The 12,436-nt window shown below is 46.6% G+C and overlaps 2 protein-coding genes across 2 annotated transcripts in view; one reads left to right on the forward strand and one right to left on the reverse strand.

The window, feature by feature from the left end:
* EIF4E3 (eukaryotic translation initiation factor 4E family member 3) overlaps positions 1–5,454 on the reverse strand; it is a 73,924-nt gene extending 68,470 nt beyond the window's left edge. Inside the window, exons 1-2 of the mRNA XM_035274651.3 lie at positions 5,287–5,454; positions 4,750–4,911 (exon numbers count right to left, since the gene is read on the reverse strand). The gene's annotated coding sequence lies outside the window, so the exon portion shown is untranslated. The remainder of the gene's footprint in view (positions 1–4,749; positions 4,912–5,286) is intronic.
* On the forward strand, positions 5,319–8,303 carry GPR27 (G protein-coupled receptor 27). The gene has a single exon (XM_002758550.7). It carries the CDS (start codon positions 5,863–5,865, stop codon positions 6,988–6,990), a length of 1,128 nt encoding a protein of 375 aa, XP_002758596.1. The 5' UTR covers positions 5,319–5,862; the 3' UTR covers positions 6,991–8,303.
* The last annotated feature ends 4,133 nt before the right edge of the window (positions 8,304–12,436 follow it).

Here is a 12,436-nt window from a genome sequence, read left to right on the forward strand (position 1 = left end):
TAAAGAGTTTTCACTAAACACATTTTGCTTAAATGAAGTGACAACATGTTATACATATACACATAAAGATATTCGGTTATTCATTCAAGAAATACAGACAGCAAGCACAATATTTTGAGATATGCGGTAATAATTTTTCTTCCTCTATTTCTCCCTTTCCTTCCCAACATTCAAGCGGACAGCGGGCTCTGGGCTTCCTTGCCTAAGAGATGTTTATGTCAAGGTGGCTTCCTGGCTTTTATTTTTTCCAAACACCTGAATTTGGGGACCACAGCTTCCCAGGGAAATTGATTCCAGTAGACCCTTAAACAACATGGGTTTGAACAGCATGAGTTGGTTTATATGTGAATTTTTTTTTCAATGAAAATAGGATGGAAAGTATAGTATTTGAGAGATGTGAAACCTGCATATAGGAAGAGCTGACTTTTCAGATATGTGGCTTCTGCAGGGCTGACTATGGGACTTGAGTATGGTAGATTCAGGTGCACAGGGAGGCCCTGCACAAGTTCTCTGTTTATACTGAGGGATGACAGTAATTACACTGTCCGGAAGAACAAGGAAGAACTGGGTTTTCACCCTCTTCCAGAGCAGATAGGGAATCCCTGGAGATGAAGGTAAGAGGAAGAGAAGAGGGTACTGAGAGAGAGGGGAGCTGCACCCAGTTTCTCAGACATACTGCTGAGAAAAATGGCTGTGGATGCATCTAAAATCAAATGCATCCTCAGCCTAGATTCTCTCACCACAAGTCTGGCACAAGGCAGCCTTTAAAAGTCACCAAACCACAATGGCTTGGAACAAGAGGAACAATATGGCAACAACTGATGAAACATCAGAGGGGATACCCCATACACACAGGCAAGCACTAACCGGAAGGACCATATACTAGGCAATTTAGGCACTTTGCCTGAAATTACAGTGTATTCCAAGAAAGCAAGGACCCATGATGAAACCCAAGATGCACTAAAGCTACCTTTTTTCCCTCACCAGCAAGACAAAATGGTAACACAGAGTCAGAAATGAGGTTTCTAGGAAGCAGCTGCACTTCTTGTACTCTTGATTACATGGACTGACACTCATACTTGCCACACACATATTGAGAGCCTACTGTGCACAGGGCATCCTGCTAGGTTACGATGAGGTAGGAAATATAAAAGTCAATTAAACTATGGTTAGCTGAGACATACAGTCAGGTAAGAGCAAATATGCATAAGTGTAGTTACCGTTTATTGCACACTACCTGTGTGCACACCTTGTGCTACACTCTTTGTAAATGAATCTCATTTAATTGAATCTTCCCCACAATGAGTTTTTGATACACAGATGTTCACAGTAGGCAAGAGACTTGCCCAGTGAGCCAAAGTCTAGGCTCTTTGCAGTTAGGTCTACTCTGGTTCATGTACAACTACCATCAATGCACAGCTAGTCATTGGTGGAACATGTACATGAACCAGAGTGGACCTCACCACAAAGCCCATTTTCATTGTCAAAGTTACGACTTTATCCCGTGGAGAGATCAACCTGAGGGCTGCCCTTTGATAGTCCAACATTCACCGGGCCTAGACTTTGGCTCATTTTTTCTAAGAGTTGGGATGGAGTTAATTCAAACCAACTTTCTCTAACTTGATGTTTAATCTACCTATTGGCAGGTGACTGGCTAGAAACCTGAGGTTAAACTGGAGACACTGGCCGGACTGGGCCTCATGATGAAGGAACCCATGACCTTGACTATATCTGCCAAAGGGTGCCAACCAGTTCCTCTGAACAGTGAGGATTTTTAGTACCATTCACACCATCTATATGTATATCCAAGAAGTGACATAACTGATTTGGAGAGTGGGGGATGAGAAATACCCACATTTCTATGTGCAGAAGGAAGAACTTGGTTACACAAGCATAATGAAAATTTTTCTTATAGGAAAAAATCTCGTAGAGCTCTTTTGCTTTGAGATGAAGGCATGCAATTTGGTGCCTAAGAAAATATTTAAAATTCTTGCCTGCAGCTTCCTAGAAACAGTAAAATACGTTGATCCTGGCCAATGAAATGTTAATCATTTTTCCTTAAGTATTAATCTATTGAAAAAATGTTGATAATGAAAGAAGTGAAAGAGCCATGATTTATATATTTTCTGCTGCTGCTTCTGCTATTTGAGCCTGGGAAAATGACTAAAGCAAATCTCAAGTCCCAAAGAGCTGCATTTTGAGCAGTAGATAGAAACAGAAAACACAGGAAAATTTAAATTATAAGGAACTAATAATGTCTCTTCTTTTGTGTCCTTTTCTGAAGAATAAATCTCTCCCCATTTGGGAGACACAATCACTTAACTTCCATTTCCTCATACCTAAACTCATTCAGAGCCCAGGACCCTCAGACATAATTTGGTCCAATGTCCCATTTCATAAACAGACAAATTTGAGATTCCAGGAGGTTAAATGACTTGTCCAACATCACGTGCACATTAGAACAAAAATATGAAGATTTTAACTAAGTGGAAGGTAGAAACCTAGGAGTGAGAGGACCTGGATTCTCCCTCCCACTCAGCTATTCGTGAGCTTCTCTGTTTGTAAAATTCAAGTGTTAGGATTAGGTGGTTTTGAAAAATCCTTTCCCTCTTGGAAGGGGTTACAATTCTGTGCACAGGAGTAGCAGTAGTTTGTGTACATTAGATCACTGCTTTTATAGACATAAAAGCTTTCTTCGCAGTTATAATGAGGAGGCAGTGTTTGTGGAGATCATGAGGATGGACTCTAAACACACTTCCTCAGCTGGGTGTGGTGGCTCATGCCTATACTCCCAGCACTTTGGGAGGTTGAGGTGGAAGGATCACTTGAGCCCAGGAGTTCTAGACCAGCCTGGGCAACATAAGGAGACATAATTATGTTTTAAAAAACATAATTTTTTAAAAATTAGCTGGGCATGTTGGTATAAGCCTGTGGTCCCAGCTACTGAGGAGGCAAAGGTAGGAGGATTGCCTGAGCCTGGGAGATTGAGGCTGTAGTGAGCCATAATGTCACCACTGACTCCAGCCTAGGTGACGTAGTGAGACCCTGTCTCTAAATAAATAAATAAAGTCAGACTTCCAGCTCTTACACTTACTTGGAAGTAAGTGTAAAGTAAGTGTAAGTGGTGAAAGCCTGAATAAATTAATCCTCTGTGCCTCTGCAAAATGAAGATAGTAAGAGTACGTACCACATCTGGCCATTACAATGATTACCTTAAATAACACGTCAAGAATTTAGCACAATGCTTGGCACATAGCAAGTGCTCGGTAAAAGGTGGCTGCCAATAGTATTACCACAAAGTAACCAGAGTTGGTGAATTTGTTTGGGTTACTAAGAAGGCATTCCCTCCTCTGGGCAGAGGCAGCCCAAGTGTTAAGGTCCCCAACAAAGCCAGATCAAATTCTCTACAGCTGTGGGTCTAACTTGAAACAAAGAAATAAAGAAACCATTTCCTACCCTCCTTTATTCAAGTGCTCACTCTCAAGTGATAGCCAATGATATGTCTAAGTGTTTGGTTATAATATAGGCCTTCTAGAAAGCTCTTCTTTGGAGGGGGCCTACTTAGGTGGCCAGAATATTTCTGCTTTTTCCCTTTTCTTCTTTTTGCCTGGAATGAAGAGGCAATGATTGTGGTGTTGGCAGCCTACTGTGATCATGAGAGAAGGGCTAAAAGGCTTTCAAAGATTCAGTCCTTAAGTCAATAAATCAATGTGAGCAACCGCTGACCTCCAGACTTCTTTTTCATGAGGAAAATAAGCTCATGTACACGTTTTTGCTACTAAATCAATTTGCAATTCCTAACCCATACACCCTCCAAAATCTATTTTCTATCAACATACATTTGCAGATGTGCCTGGTCAGCCACTTGCTGCTGGCTGCTTAAAAGTCCCAAGTCGGGTGCTCAATAGCTGATTTTCTTGAAAAATCACTTAGATTTAAAAATATATATATACAAACTGTCCCCAAGGGCCTTGCTATTCAAAGTAAGGTCAGCAGACCAACAGCATTAGTCTCACCCAGGAGCTTGTTAGAAATGCAGACTCTTTGGCCCCATTCCAGATTTACTGAATCAGAATCTTCATTTTAACAGGGTCACCAGTGATTTCTGCACAGAGCAAAGTTTGAGGCTCTGGACTAGGTTTCCCAGCTCTGCTGTCATCCCTCCTAAATACTGCTGCCAGAATAATGTTCCTGAAACCCACCTAGTTGTATCACTGCCCTTCTCAAAAGCTTTCAAGGGCTCCCGACTGCCTGTAGACTAAAGTTTAGACTCCTTAGCCTGATCCTCAAGGCCCTCTATGATCTTGCACTATCCTGAAAATGCCCATCAAGGTGCCTGCCTTGCATTTAATCAATCAGAAGGCAAAAACTAATTTTCTGCACAGAAGAAAAAAATTATAAGTGTGCATGAGAAACAATGCAGTTTAATTTTTTTACCATGCTAGGCACTGGGGATACAGTGGTACCAAAAACCAGGCATGATCCCTTGCCTTCAAAGAGCTTAGAGACTAATTAGAAGAGCAAGATTTTAAAAAGGAAATGGAAGTATATAATGACCAATTATAAGTGCTAAGAAGGAAATGAATAGAGGGCAGGTATGTAGAGTAAGACAGACTGGTCAGAAGGAGGCCCTGAGGAGAGGGAGCCTGTTGTGGGGCTGGTCCAGCCAGAGGGACCAGCAAGCGCAGTCCTGCTAGACAAATGCGGTGTGTGAAAGAATCAGAACAGGGGCTGTCCTTTCAGGCTTACCCAGAAAATAGATATCCTGGGAAGAAGGTAGCGTAGGGTTCACCTTCCAAGTCACTTAAAGACGAAATGCTGAATTTCTCTTTTCCCTGATATAGGTCCTTCACTGGGATCACTGATGAGTTAGCGAGCAGGGGATGCTGCAAAGTCGCTGTGAGTCCAGCCCTGGAAATCAGACCAAGCGAAATTCGAATCCCAGATCCGCCACTTCCCGGCTGTCAACTCCCTCGACCTCCAAGCCTCTGCTTCCTGAGGTATAAAATGGGGCTAAGGATGGAGCCAACTTCGTGATTACTGTTGAGGGAGATAATATTGCACCACCAGCACACTGCTACACATATCAGTGCGCACCTGAGCATCAGCGGTTTTAGGATTATGGTGACTATTACCACCGTAAATTACTCCTAGCTTTCAGGCAGAAGGCTCATCCCAGATACTCCTGTCCCCTCTGAAGCCTCCCGACCCTGCCAGCCCAGGCTACCTCCCCCGCGCACTGCCACCGTGACCCCAGCGTGGGCGCCGCCGCCGGACCCCCGTTACCTGGGGCCAAACGCGACTTGTCGCCACCTTGCGTCCTGGGCCCTGCCTCCCTCCCGGCCGCCTCCCGACCCCGCGGCTGCCGCGGCGGCGCCCCCAGCCCAGCCGTGCCCGGGCGGTGCGGGATGCCTCGGCGGGGCTGGCGGCAGCGGCGGCCGCGCTGCGCGCTCCGGCGGAGGGGAGGGGGCTCCGCGGCGGCGGCGGCGGCGGCGGCGGCGGGCCCGGCGGGGGGCAGAGCCAAGAGGCGCGGCGGCGGCGGCAGCGGAGGAGGAGGAGGAGACGGAGGAGGATGCAGGGGGCTGCGGGCGGCGGCGCGGCCCTGTCCGCAGTGAAGCCCGCGGCGCCCAGGGCGCAGGGAGTGGCCGCCTCCTCCTGCGCGCACCATTCCTGAGATGGCGGCAGCGGCTCAGCGGCGGCTCAGGGAGCCCAAGAGGGGCCGGCCGGGCGCGGGCTGAGCCCCGCAGGACCAGGAGCTCGCCTAGGGCCGGCGCAGCGGAGGAGCGCGGGGCCGGGCGGCCTGCGGGAGCGGCGAGGCCGGGGACGGCCCCGGGGCGGAGCGCACGGCCTGGGGAGGCCGCGATGGCGAACTCGAGCGAGCCGAGCAGCAGCGGCGGCGAGGCGGCCGCCCTGGGCCTCAAGCTGGCCACGCTCAGCCTGCTGTTGTGCGTGAGCCTGGCGGGCAACGTGCTTTTCGCGCTGCTGATCGTGCGGGAGCGCAGCCTGCACCGCGCCCCGTACTACCTGCTGCTCGACCTGTGCCTGGCCGACGGGCTGCGCGCGCTCGCCTGCCTCCCGGCCGTCATGCTGGCTGCGCGGCGTGCGGCGGCCGCGGCGGGGGCGCCGCCGGGCGCGCTGGGCTGCAAGCTGCTCGCCTTCCTGGCCGCGCTCTTCTGCTTCCACGCCGCCTTCCTGCTGCTGGGCGTGGGCGTAACCCGCTACCTGGCCATCGCGCACCACCGCTTCTACGCCGAGCGCCTGGCCGGCTGGCCGTGCGCCGCCATGCTGGTGTGCGCCGCCTGGGCGCTGGCGCTGGCTGCGGCCTTCCCGCCGGTGCTGGATGGCGGCGGAGGCGACGACGAGGACGCGCCGTGCGCCCTGGAGCAGCGGCCCGACGGCGCCCCCGGTGCGCTGGGCTTCCTGCTGCTGCTGGCCGTTGTGGTGGGCGCCACGCACCTCGTCTACCTCCGCCTGCTCTTTTTCATCCACGACCGCCGCAAGATGCGGCCCGCGCGCCTGGTGCCCGCCGTCAGCCACGACTGGACCTTCCACGGCCCAGGCGCCACCGGCCAGGCGGCCGCCAACTGGACGGCGGGCTTCGGCCGCGGGCCCACGCCGCCCGCGCTTGTGGGCATCCGGCCCGCGGGGCCGGGCCGCGGCGCGCGCCGCCTCCTCGTGCTGGAAGAATTCAAGACGGAGAAGAGGCTGTGCAAGATGTTCTACGCCGTCACGCTGCTCTTCCTGCTCCTCTGGGGGCCCTACGTCGTGGCCAGCTACCTGCGGGTCCTGGTGCGGCCCGGCGCGGTCCCCCAGGCCTACCTGACGGCCTCCGTGTGGCTGACCTTCGCGCAGGCCGGCATCAACCCCGTCGTGTGCTTCCTCTTCAACAGGGAGCTGAGGGACTGCTTCAGGGCCCAGTTCCCTTGCTGCCAGAGCCCCCGGACCACCCAGGCGACCCATCCCTGCGACCTGAAAGGCATTGGTTTATGAGGGAGGCCCCGCCGCATAGACCCCCATCCCAGCCTTCCCCTTTGGCTTGGACGGTGACGTCGTTTCTTTCCCTTCTGGCCCCTGTTTTAATTTTCTAAGCTGCCTTCAAAATGACTCGAAGTGGACAGACACTCGGATTGTACTGACTCTTTTGGGGGTGGGGTGGGTGAGGAGTAGGATGCTCAGCCCGCTCCAGCTGCGCACATTCGTCCTGCTAACTCGACTTTCTTCCTGACAGTAGGCCCTGAAGTCTTTTTGTACCGGTACTGATGTCTTTTATTCCATGCGTGGTTACTTTTTTTCTTTTTCTATAAAGGCTATACTAATTTTCTTCATGCAACGTTTCCTAAAGACCATGGCCAGTTTTCTACAGAAGCTATTTTTGACAACCTCAAGTGGCATTACATTTTGCAGTGAAGTAGAAGGAACCTAGGGGGATTTCTTCACAAGTTAGATTTCTTGAGGATCTTCTGTTGGAAGCAGGAGAAAGTGGGGGGAAAGTTGTCTGAAATGCCCTCTGAATTGCCGGCTGCGGGGTCCTTGTGCTACGCCGGTTGTTTGAAAGTGTCAGCATTGATATTGAACTTAAAGAGCAGAGATGGAGGTCAGTAGCAAGTCAGTCATTTTTTTTAAAGCAGTGAAGTAACAAGTAAGATTTGGTTCCCGGTTTACTTTCTACTGCTAAAAACCATGTCAGTGACAACTGCTCTCTGTATTATACCAATCTCGAATGGAAACATTTCTGTCAAGTTGTAAGTTTTAAAAGAGTAAAGTGTTTTGGTTAGTAATGGTGTGGAGAAAAATACAGTATTGCATGTGTTTGTATGTACAGATTGTGATTCGAGGATTGGGAGGGCTCTGAGAAGCCGAGTACTACATCAAAATTGTTTAAGTATTTTTTGCCAATAAAAAATTAATTTTATGGAAATGGCTTGTGCTTTGAGAAGCCCAGTTTTATTCTGTCTTATGAAACTAATTTCCACTTTGAAAATTGTTCTTCTGTTGTTCATGGTGTAAACGAATGGAATATAATGATACCCTCTTTCTAGGAAACAAAGCATTTCCTTAAACTGTTTGCTAGGTTAAGCTGTGCTGTTCTACTGATGGTTGTTTTAAATTAATAATGAGAACTATAATTTAAGTAATATTTCTTTGTTAGACATTATGTTAAACTGAAAGACTAAATTCTGCAAGTACTATATAATATTTTTTGCTTATAATGCTACATTTTTATTAATGTACTTTCCGTTTTGAGGATTTATATCTGTATTTCTCTTTGCATTATACAAATATACCAGTATTTTCATTCTGGAGTGGTTGTTTTGTTGTGGTGGTGGTGTTTGAGGCTGGAGTGATACATGCGTCTTAAGCATGTTACATGCCTCTAAGTATGTTATCTAAGGATAACATGTTCTGTGATCCATTTAGCGCATGTTCTTAGTTACAGGTTTCATAGTTTGACCCTCAGCATATCCAAGACATGTGGAGGCTTAATTTAAAATGCAAGATAAAAATCTGCGAGTCTTTAAAGGGAAGAAGCAGTTGACATATACTGCTTTTAAACTGTTTTATTTGGATGACATTTTAATGACTTCATTAAATGACATAAAAAAGCTTTTAAATAAACATTTCAAACTCGAGTACAACAATCATTTTTGATAAAAGTGCTAGGTAAAATGGAGGTGGTAGGTATTTTGAAACTTAGTTGAGTGTAATATGAACTATTAAATGTTCAGTCCAGTGGGGATAAGTTATGAAAAGAGAGTATGGCCAATTTAATTGATCTCTGGTAAATAGGCTACATGATTTGATTTTGTTGTGGAAATTAATCAGTCTGTGAAGACAGTCTCATATGAGACAGTTACCCTATTTCTCCCCACATTATGGGTCCAGGTTGGCTTCAATCATCCAAAGGCCAGTGATCAGAAACCTCAGCCAACCTAAAGACAGAGGAGCCTAGGAAGTACATCTCTTCTCATGTAACCCTCCATCTGCCCAGGTGATCTCAGTCAGAAAAATAGAGGTTGGACCAGACTGTGATGGCTCAAGTCTAAACTCTGGGAGGCCGGGCAGGAGGATTGCTTGAGGCCAAGAGTTTGAGGCCAGCCTGAGCAACCTAGCCAGACCTCGTCTCTACAGAAAATTAGCTGAGTATGGTAACGTGCACCTGCGGTCACAGCTATTGGGGAGGCTGAGGTGGAGGCTGCAGTGACTCATGACTGTGCCACTGTACTGTAGCCTGGATAACGGAGTTCTTGAGGCCCTGTCTCAAGCCCCCCAAGCAGAGATCACCAAGTTTCTGTGATTTTCACACCTGGCAAGCCACAGGAACCAGCCCATCACTTCTGACTCCTGAGCCACTCTAGCTTTGGGCAGCAGCTCAGCTGCACCAGGGATGACTCGTTGGCGTGGCATAGCCTTGAATTCAAGGGATATTTTTTCATATGAGAATGTATAAGCTAGAGATTCTAAAATTCTAACATTCATACAAAGTACCTTAAGTGTTTGCATGATCCAGAGTCTTAGGAGGATGTCTTGAGTCCTGAGGAAAAGCATTTCAACAAGTTCCTCAGGTGGTTGGAGACAGACCTCTAGGACTTCATTCAGACATGATTTACTTCAGACATGGTGCGTTCAAACTTGGCTACCTGGGTTTTCTGCTTTTACATTTTAAAGTTCTGATTAGATGGGGGAAAGCACAATTTCTAGTGAGAGTTCAGGTGACAGTAGCAAGAAATAATAGCCAACTGTAAAGGAAACAAGAACCAAAAGACACAGAGAAACAAGCTATCTAGGAGAAGGTGAAGAGGTGCAAAAGGCCATCCCAGATAGCATTTAGGATTGGCGAGTCTATTAATGTGGGCTTTGATTGTTAATTACATTAATAAAAAATTATCGAAAAAAGGTTAGTTGTGTCCAGAGTACTCCACTTATTGTACCAGCACAGGTACCAAGTATTTAGAGAAGATTAAAATTGCTCATTTTAATTATTTGGGAAATTAATTTAGCACAGCTTCCCCACCTGCCCATGCAGTTGTCACTATACTTGAAGCAATAGAAAACAGGCTTCTCATACATACATCTTGGTATGTTCTAGCATGGAATTACTGGGTCAAAACAAGCATTTTTAGGACTTTTGATATCAAATAGTTTTGTAGAAGGATGATATGTCTATATAACTGTTTAAATGTACACCTAACATATTCTTTTTTTTTTTTTTTTTTTTTGAGACAGAGTCTTGCTCTGTTGCCCAGGCTGGAGGGCAGTGGCATGATCTCAGCTCACTGCAACCTCTCTTTGTGTTCAAGTAGAATTACAGCTCAGCCTCCCGAGTAGCTGGGATTACAGGCACCTGCCACCATGCCCAACTAATTTTTGTATTTTTAGCAGAGACCGGGTTTTGCCATGTTGGCCAGGCTGGTCACCAACTCTTGGCCTCAAGTGGTTCACCTACCTTGGCCTCCCAAAGTGCTGGGATTACAGGTGTGACATATTCATTTTTTAAATGAAATATCTTAAGCAAAGTGGGGAAGCGTGTAATAAATCAGTAACAATAATGATAATCCCTGTCCACTATTCAGCCTTACCAAATGTCATATTGGCTTCTACTGTTCGGTTTCTCTTTTCCCTTCCTTCCTTCTCTCCTTATTTCTTAAGAAATAAAATCACATAATTATTTCTCCTAAATCTTTGGTCTCACCATTAGCCCTCTACATTCTCAAATGCCTTGCTCCTTAACAGGTGAAGGGCCCCAGGTCCTGGGGCTGACTCAGAAGCCAATTTCTGTGTTGAACAGTACAGAAGGACACAGGGATGAGGAAGGGGCAGCACTCTTACTAAAGAGATAGCAGGTGTGGTGACTCATGCCTGTAATCCCAACACTTTGGGAGGTCAAGGCAGGCAGATCACCTGAAGCCAGAAGTTTGAGACCAACTTGGCCAAGATGGCAAAGCCCTGTCTCTACTAGAAATACAAAAATTAGCCAGCATGGTGATGCATGCCTGTAGTCCCAGCCACTCAGGAGGCTGACGTGGGAGGATCAATTAAGCCCAGGAGGTGGAGGTTGCAGTAAGCTAAGATCACGCCACTGTACTCTGGCCTGGGGGACAGCTCGAGACTCCATCTAAAAAAAAAAAAAAAAAAAAAAAGTTAGCAGGCTAATTGGGAAAACTTGGCAAATGTACCCAAAACCACAAAGCAAGGCAGAACACGGGGTAGATGCCAAAAGAGGGATCTAGATAAAGAGCTCGGGAATACTGAAGAGATCAGGTATCATCATCGATTGTCTGGAAAGGAGGGAAAAAGAAACCCCGAAGACTGAAACAGAAATTGTCCAGGTTCCATCTCTCTCTCCTCCTGGGTTCTTACATTTCTTTCTGACTCCTGCACTTTCTGCACTCTGGAATCCATTTTCCAAAATACATTTCTCTAAGCAAAATAAAACCACATAATTCCCTCTTCAAAGGTTTTTCTTCCAATTCTATCCAAATAGTCAAGTGCTGGTAAGGAATGTGGTCATTTTAGTGGAGGATGTTTTTTACATAAAACCATGCTGTGAAGAGAGCCAGCGAAGACGCCATTGACCAGAAATGTCAGAACTGAATAGAACTCAAACAGGTAGCCCTGAAAAGTGCCACTTCAGCACCCTCTGAAAGGAGGGGAAGGGGAAACGGCAGGTTTACACCACAGAGAAGGGTATTTCGTGCTTTCATTTAGGAAAAAAGAGGGCAGGGAAAAGGCTCAGTAGGTACCCTACCAACTCTGTATTCTAGTTGAAGCATTTAAGATAAATAAGCAGCTCAAACTTTATACCTGAAAGCCTGAAGTTTTGAAGTCATTTTAAATTACACAGAGAAATCATGCAAAAACATTTTAAGCTGCAACATCAAGGCATAAATGCAACATTTGTATTTCTCAGTTACATATAGGAGACAAATAAATTGGCTATCACTACTTGGCTTCTAGGAGAAATAATTTAGTCATTTATAAATTAAGTTTTAAGTGGCCAGTCCAATCTAGGTGAAAAGCATGTAAACTATTGGAAAAGTGTATATTTAAACATTTCCCTGATAAATGTATATTATCTGAACTATGCCAATCTGCATAGCTTTCTGGGATGGAAATCTTATTTTCTGCCAGAAAATAATATCCAAGAAGCATACATTCTTTTTCCTTTTTTTTTTTTTTGAGATGGAATGTCACTCTGTTGCCCAGCCTAGAGTGCAATGGTATGGTCTCAGCTCACTGCAACCTCCACCTCCCGGGTTCAAGTAATTCTCCTGCCTTAGCCTCCCAAGTAGCTGGGACTACAGGTACGCACCACCATGCCCAGCTAATTTTTGTGTTTTTAGTAGAGATGGGGTTTCACCATGTAGGCCAGGATGGTCTTGATCTCTTGACCTCGTGATCCACCTGCCTCAGCCTCCCAAAGTGCTGGGATTCCAGG

This window comes from Callithrix jacchus, chromosome 15 (genome assembly GCF_049354715.1).
Source record: "Callithrix jacchus isolate 240 chromosome 15, calJac240_pri, whole genome shotgun sequence".
NCBI lineage: Eukaryota > Metazoa > Chordata > Mammalia > Primates > Cebidae > Callithrix > Callithrix jacchus.

Excerpts from the sequence above, each read along its gene's own strand:
- GPR27 (XM_002758550.7), top strand. The coding sequence starts at position 5,863 with ATGGCGAACTCGAGCGAGCCGAGCAGCAGCGGCGGCGAGGCGGCCGCC.